General features: G+C 31.2%; 1 protein-coding gene across 2 annotated transcripts; it reads right to left on the bottom strand.

Moving 5' to 3' along the window:
• Nucleotides 1-3,659: 3,659 nt before the first annotated feature.
• Nucleotides 3,660-6,538, bottom strand: LOC111495336 (probable inactive poly [ADP-ribose] polymerase SRO5). Of its 2 annotated transcripts, none has more exons than XM_023145318.1 (4): nt 5,410-6,535; nt 4,936-5,314; nt 4,758-4,853; nt 3,660-4,171 (listed from the first exon to the last, which is right to left on the bottom strand). In XM_023145318.1, the coding sequence occupies exons 1-4, from the start codon at nt 5,976-5,978 to the stop codon at nt 4,100-4,102; spliced, it is 1,116 nt and encodes a 371-aa protein (XP_023001086.1). In that variant the 5' UTR covers nt 5,979-6,535; the 3' UTR covers nt 3,660-4,099. The 2 variants fall into 2 exon arrangements, with proteins under 2 accessions (XP_023001086.1, XP_023001088.1); XM_023145320.1 differs by lacking the exon at nt 3,660-4,171 and adding an exon at nt 4,178-4,324 and having other exon boundaries at nt 5,410-6,538.
• Between the last annotated feature and the right edge of the window lie 1,403 nt (nt 6,539-7,941).

Here is a 7,941-nt window from a genome sequence, read left to right as displayed (position 1 = left end):
AAAAAAAAAAAAAAAAAAAAAAAAAAAAAAAAAAAAAAAAAAAAAAAAAAAAAACTAACACTCACCCAAATCAATGGATGTTATTAAAAGGAGTGTCAATGTCATATATAAAAAGGAAGAGAGTCATATGCACGATGCAAACACACCACTAGATTGTCTCTCCATCAAGTCAAATTAACCAAAGGTGTGAATCTGTGAACTCATGCTAATGTTTCACTCCATTCTTGTCCATATAAGTGATTCGAGAACAGAACATGAATCACGAGTACTTTTGCTCCCTTCTTAAACTTTTTAGTTCGTGTTTAATAAATATTATATTTTAAAATTTCTATGGACCTATTATACATGCTATTCTAATGTGAAATTCCATATTTGCCCTTTTGGTTCATACGGGAGAAAACACTAAAATACGAGCGAAATTTCAATATCAAAGGAACCTTATGGGTCGTTAAAATTGGAAACCAAAGGCTCATGAGAGCTCGTGTGCCGCCAGAAAGACAGCAAGTTGGGCTAAAGTAACTTGGTAGGTGAGGTAATATATCACTGTCCTCCATTCTCTAGTTGACATGTGTAAAGTTTTAAGCGTCAAAGTGTATATACGTAACGGTATCACGTCCCTTTGCCTCATAAGCTCGTCTACGACGTCGTTTACCGAAAATGACTTGACAATTTATTTCCCTCTCATTATTCTCATAAAAGTAAAAGGGCAAAAACGAACAATAAAGTTATTTATTTATTTCTTTCTCCTCTTCTTTGGCTTTATAATAATGTGATCCAGAAGAAATAAACCTTACAATTTCCAAAAATAAATTTTGGTTAAATTACTATTTTAATTTAATTCTTATAAGTTTAAAAGTCTTAATTTGAATTTTCAATTTATAATTTTGTTAATTTCTGTACACTAATTAGGTCGTTATTTAATTTAATTATGTGACAGTTAACTTTATTAAAACTAATGAGCATAGGATAATTAAATAAAATTTAATAAAATGGAATTTAGGATATGCTTTTTTTTTTCCTTAAAAAAATCATTAATCAGTTGAAAAAAAAAAAGGAAGGATCAATGTCGGTGGCTTTAATATAATATAAGAATATATCTCCCCTAAACCTTCTTATTCTCTATTTTTTTTATTCTTTTTTTAATTAATTAATTAATCAACTTTAAAAATAATTAAAGAAAATTATCTCGAGGTTGAGTTGCTGTCACGCTCATCATAGTTACTTTATGAATCTAATCCGAATAAAAAAAGAAAATTGATGAAATCTTTATTCATAAGTTTTTGCAATGGAATTATAATAAATCATTATTACTACAATTATTTTTTTTTTTTTGGTCATTATTTTGCAAGCAAACTTAATTCGCCTTCCTACTCATAATTCATCATTTCTTTTTTATTTTATGATCGATAATAATTACAGTAAATTAATTACCTAACATGTCTGTGATAATAATAAATAAATAAAAATCAAATTTACGGGTTCAAAAAAATTTTTCGACCTAACCAAAACGGCATGATTTGAGTTGGATTCAAATAAATGAACATTAAATTAATTCATGAATTTATTAATTTTAAAATATAGTGTTTAATTTTAAATTTTCTTTTATTATTTATTTTTCAATTATTCTTAAAAATAATTTTTAATTACTCCAGAATTAGAAATTTTAATAAAATGTTTGAAATGAAACTACTAGTTTATTTTTATTAAAAATAAATTTTTGAATAAATAACTCGAACAATCAACAAAATAAAATATATAGTTGAGTGGTTTGGGTTGATTTTTTAATACGGATGGTGTGGGTTGGGTTGATTTTTTAATATAGATGTGGGTTGAAAATATTCAGACCATACAATTAAAATACAAATGTGGGTTGAAAATATTCCGACCATACAATTAAATTGAGTCTAAAAAACGTGATCCGATCCAACATTGTATCCTTTTCTATTTGAAATCTTCCCAAATTTTATAATTACAAATATTACTTTTAATTAAGATTTATGAGTTCTTTTTTGTTAAGAATGAGATAGAAAATAGAATTGGGAAGGGTGTATTATCATTAATATTGATATCTTTAAATAGGATAGAAGAAGTACAAATGAGAAAAATATAAAATAAAATATACTCTAAATCAGAATATTAAGATATATATTTCATAAATAATATATCTCAACATTTTTATATATATATAGTTTTCTAGAGTCTTCGTTAATAATGATTAGACATTGGGCACAAATGTTACAACATAAGGTTTTATATATTAATTCAGAGATTTTTGTCACATAACTTGTGAATAAGGATAAGTAGGTGCACCAAAAATAAAATAAAATAAAAAAATAATTGTAGTGCATTTCAATTGTTTGATAAATAAAAATTAAATCTAATTTAACCCGGTCGAATTGAATTGTTTTGTTCACATTTTTTATTTTGTTTTTAATAAAAATAAAAGGTTAATTTGTGAAATATTTATTTATTTATTTATTTTCATATATTTAATTAAAATTTGCGTATATTTTGGATAATTGGAGAATAAATAATAAAAAAATAATTATAAAATAAAATAAATATGTGTATATAACTGTATGCACTAGTGTCATTTTTAAAATTAACAATGCATTCGAGTTTTAGGAATATTCATGAACTTTGTAAAATTTTCATTTATTAAACCCAACGGTTAGAGGTTTCAGGTCAATGAATTTTTTAAACACTCTTATTAATCAATTTTTTTATTAGGTAGAAAATTCGAATTCATGACCAAAAGTCTTAATAATTATTAAAAGTAGATGTTGTTTGTGGGAAAATGATTTTTAAAATTTTTTAAATATATATTGTCAGCTTGATTTACAAATAAATAGGATTAAAGAATCAATAAAGTTGTCAAACATATAATAATTTCAATATTTTTCCCAAACAAAAAACAGTGCTTACAAATGGAATGCTATGAATTAAAAAGAGAAAATTGGAAGAATTCATTGACAACTTGTTTGGATATATTGACATTTGAAAAGTCAACTAGTAAAAAAAAAAAAAAAATGAAATTTGGTGGTTTTTGGAGAGAAAGTCAATGGCCTATAATTCTTTTTAGAAGAAAAAAAAAGGGGGTTTTGGATCTTTATTTTTCTTTTTCACGACCCACCAAAAACGATAAATTATAATTTTGGTCATTTATGATAATTTTATCTTTAAATTTTAAAATTGAATTGCCAAATCCTCAACGTTCAAATAGTATAATCATTACGAGTTTTGCTATATAATATATATAATATAGAGAATAATATTTTTATGGAGTAAAATATGGAAAATAATAAATGAGAAAAATGAGAGTGGAAATCCAAAGGGAAGTGGAGATTGTGGGGTTTGGGAAACAAATGAAAGACAAGCATAGCTCAAGGCATTGACAATGAGACAATGCCATGTGTTCCAATGACCTTCATCATTTCTCTACTCGACGAGCGTATAATGAAAAATACCGACTTTTTGTAAGAGCCCACCACCAACCTTCCATAAGAGCTCAAGTACAGACCTTCCGCTCTTCGCTCTTCCTTACATCTATATTGATCACCGTAAAACTCATCAAATGCTTGAACAAGCTATATAAAAGAAATGCAAGACCTCGAGCTATTTGAGATTGTTTTTTTACTAGAGAATACGACCAATAGATAGATTATAGGTCGGTTCGCATATCACATTTCATAAATTTATTAGTCACAAGCTACAACTCCGTACCATATAATAAAACACAAGCATCATTTTAGGCAGAGGTCCAAGTTTAAGTGCAAAGGCTCAGCCCTTATCCCCTCCATAAAGACCATATTCATCTCCAAGGTCGTCGTCATCAAGCACAGGCACAAGCACAAGCACGTTTACTTAGTTTCTAAAGTAACAATGATAAGATTTTGCTGATAATGCTGCTGCTACATCTTCCATTTGTAAACAAAAGCTTTTTCTGTACAGTATGGTGTCCAAGATACATGTTAGTTTCAGCCAATACATTTCGCTTTATAACTCGTGTTCCTCCTCGAATTCCCGTCTCTTCTTCTTCGCTCGTGCTCCCGTCTCTTCATTGTAACAGAACAGACACTGCAACAAGTTTCAAATCCAATTACTCCAACAAGATTGGTGAATCTACACTCCCCGCTGCTCTCTGTCCATTTCTTCCTCCATTTCTACTTTGCTGCACGAACAAAAATAGTCAAGCCCTTTTTCATGGTCCATGGAATCCACAAATAACTTCCCCATACCCCATATGGGGTTCGTTTCTTTTCTAGACCCACATCGAAAATTCACAGTTACGAAAGGAAGAACTAGCGAGAAAGAACTTCAATGTCTGAGAAGTAAGGAACGATCAATCAATTGTTAGAAATCACGACTCTCCACACAATAGTATGATATTATCCACTTTGAGCATAGGTTCTCGTGGTTTTACTTTTGGTTTGCTCTAAAGGTCTCGTACTAATGGAGATAGTATTCCTTATATATAAACTCATGATCAACCCCTTAATTAGTTGATGTGGGACTCCTCTCCCAACGATCCTCACCATCTATATCTATATGCCAATAAGAAGTGATTGATGAAGCCTTTCTACAAGCAAAAGCTGAGATTCTACATAGCTTAGCAGGTAAGCATGCAAAAGTTATAGCCCAGCCTTTTGCTATTATGATATCAAAATCAACAACTAGTTTGCCCTTCTTTTCATATTCCATTGGCATATCAGCAAATTCCAAAGCAAAGGTACAAGGAAAAGGAAGGAATTGAATACCTGCACCCTGAATGATTTGATTACATGTATCAACAGCTTGTCCCCCGCTATCTGCCTCACTCGCTTGATCAGCTCATGCCTCGATATCTTATGATCCTACAATTCAGAACATAAACAAAATGAGATACAACAAGAACAGCCTACATAAACAAACATAAGAGATCAAATTTTACATTACCCTGTGCTCTTTGTGATGCTTGCTGATCATGGCAATTTCTGGAGCAGGCAGAAACTTAGACAGAACAGATATCAGAGTTGGAAACGGCATCCAAGGGGAGGTTGGCATTCTCGAAGGCTGTTTAGCCTCCTTCGATCGAGGAGGAGGAGGAGGAGTTCTAAAACTGATTAGATACTCAGGCAAGATGTGGGTGTTCATGTGTGTGCTCCAAACTATGTATTTCCTTGGTGCAAAGAGATCATCAACGCCAGAATCAAACGCTTCAGAACTTGGATGATTCTGTCTAGAACCAGGATGAACAAGCTCTGTTTTCCCCAATATAACACGGCAGAGCAATAGATGCCGTAAGCCATCTTCATCAACAACAGTATCTTCCAGGCTGAAGATTTGAACAAACAATCAAATGGGGTTAAGAATTCACAGTTTGAAAAAACAGGGAAGAACAAAATTGTAGATATTGAGTTTAATTCTGACCTTTCTAGAGGAAGAGCATCAGGGGATAGATAAACGCCACCGCCAAGAAACTGCGAACTCTTGGGCTTGTTGCATTGAGCAAAGCCATAGCCGAGAATGTTATTGATTTGATCCTTAGAAGCACCCAACCAAGCGTACAGGACATTGGCACTACCCCCATTTTTCTTCGCTATTGCTTGCGAGTAAATCTGAAAGGCGTGCAAACGGGCTTGCCCGATATGAGTCGAGTGGCTATTCTTGTAAACAGCCGAGACCGTGGTTTGCGGACCAAGTATTCCCAAACCATTAACGAATCTTCTCTCGATTAGGTCGTAAATCTTGTCTTGTTCGACAAGTTTTACCAAATCCCCATTGCGCCATTCCAATTGCTCCACACTCGGCCCTGAAATGCCGCTTTCAGAATCCGAAACTACCGACTCCTGATCGGGACCGTTAAAATCTCCGTCATCAGAGAAATCATGGTTTGCAGATGTCTTGGAAGCCATTAAAGCCTCAACTCCATTTTCAAGACGGTGATCGCTTCCAAATTGCTGAAACTGTGACCGACATTGATCCTGAATGTTCTCCATCGATTACAGACACAACGAACAAAAAAACAGAGTACTAAAACGAAGAACCCAGATATCCAAACTGGGCTATATAGAATCCGAAAACGATCACCGCCAATGAATGACGGTTCCAATCGCCAAATTACGGAAATATAAAACGAAAATCAAATAAACCCAGAACCCAATTCAAGAAACAAAATCACAAAAACAGAGGAAGATAGAAAAACTAAATAGAACCCAGTAATCTTTTGGGAGAAGAAAAGAAACCCATCGCCGCCAATCCGAAGTCGGTGAACAAAAAAAAACTTAACACTCAGGAAACAAAACGGATACGTATGAATCTGTAAGCTGGTTACTCAAAAGGGATACTGAATTTGAATGCAATAAGATGAGAGTGGGAGCAGAATGAGAATAAGAAGGGCTGATCATAACTTGGAGAAGAGGATAAGGACGAGCAAATTGGCAGTTATAAGAAGAAATTGGACGGTTTCAGAGGATTCTGATGGCGGTGCGCTACCAGTTTTTGTTCAACCCATCAGATTTTTTTTTTAAAAGCCCGTGCCAGAGAAGTGGCAATTCCGAAACTCAGTAGATATTTTTTTTTCTTTTTTTCTTTTTTTCTCGAATTTTCTGATGCCTACGCAATTACCTTTATACCCTTGCCACGTGTCGAAGTTCCCTCTTTTATTCTTGTCCGCTGTGGTTAAATCCAATTATTCTTTATAATTACAATTTGAGTTCAAATCTATCACGCATGTAAATAGTTTTAATAATTATTTAATTAAATTTTAAATACCTTAAATTTAAATAATACTTCTAATTTTAATTTTGTATATAATAAATAGATTTATATATTAAAAATTTAAGTAACTTTTTAGATATAAATTTAAAATTCTAAAAAGCTAAAATTTTAATTTCTAAAAATAATAATAAAAGAGAAAGGTTGGGAATGTTGGTAACCACATTTTTTTCATTAAATTATTGGGCTCTTATTATTTATCTTAGTAATAATAATAAATTAATAACAATTCCTATTACTTACCCCTTATTTCCTTAAATAAAACTTGTAGATGGATTTGTAAATAATTCCACTTTCCTACTATAAAAATTAGAATTTAAATAGCGTGCTTAGTTTTCAGCAATTTTATGTCGAACGAGCTCGTAAATTTTTTTATAGGAAACATGTGAGTGACAACAAAATAAAATACAGGAGAACGTCGGGTCATCAGTTGCCAAATGTGAAGTCCAAATCTTGGGTAAGGAGAGTTACAAGAAGACTCGTCTTATATTTGAACCTCCTAGAACAGACAAAGCAGATTCTATATCTCTTGATTCGGTGAATCTCGAACGTCATAAGGTGATCTTTGTAAATTCGAGCGTGCACGTGCAAGAATTAAAATATAATTTTGTGTATATATTAGGTCGAAATTATTGTTTTGTGGAAGGTTAATTTAGGGGAATTGGATGTAAAGTGGACCAAAGAGCTATGATGCCTTGGAGACAAAGAAACTACCATTTATGATATTACTTGTGAAATAAGTATTATTATTTAACAACCCATTATGAATAAACAAATAAATACTATATCATAAATAACACCTTTATTATTCATATTAATTAATGTACACATGTTGGGTAACTTTTATTGATTATAATTGTATAATTAAATTGTTGAGCTAAGCTTATTCTAATTTTGAAAGGAAATAGAGTTATATTTATTTTCGAAACATGAAAATAATCCTTAAATAACTCGAATATTCTAAATAAGTAATTTGATAAACATGGATTAATATATATATATATATATATATATATATATATACCTTGTTGGAGCATTCATCAAAGCTTTCAAAGTGATGACTCAATTTCCACTTGGGAAAAGGAATATTGTTTTTAAAAAATAAAAAGGAAAATTAATTTATTCACATTATTTGCTTTCTTAACTTTGAATTTCTTTTTTTTTTTTTTTTTTTTTTTTTTTTTT

The sequence above is a fragment of the Cucurbita maxima genome, unplaced genomic scaffold, assembly GCF_002738345.1.
Source record: "Cucurbita maxima cultivar Rimu unplaced genomic scaffold, Cmax_1.0 Cma_Scf00021, whole genome shotgun sequence".
Classification (NCBI taxonomy): domain Eukaryota; kingdom Viridiplantae; phylum Streptophyta; class Magnoliopsida; order Cucurbitales; family Cucurbitaceae; genus Cucurbita; species Cucurbita maxima.
The sequence above is the reverse complement of the archived record's forward strand: the minus strand, read 5'-3'. Positions and strand labels throughout refer to the sequence as shown.

What these genes read in the sequence shown, in the direction of transcription:
- LOC111495336 (XM_023145318.1), bottom strand. Translation starts at nt 5,978, where the DNA reads ATGGAGAACATTCAGGATCAATGTCGGTCACAGTTTCAGCAATTTGGA. An exon ending in AGCATCACAAAGAGCACAGG is followed by an intron (nt 4,854 to 4,935) that starts GTAATGTAAAAT and finishes TCTGAATTGTAG; the next exon opens with GATCATAAGATATCGAGGCA. An exon ending in TCAAATCATTCAGGGTGCAG is followed by an intron (nt 4,172 to 4,757) that starts GTATTCAATTCC and finishes TTGTTCGTGCAG; the next exon opens with CAAAGTAGAAATGGAGGAAG.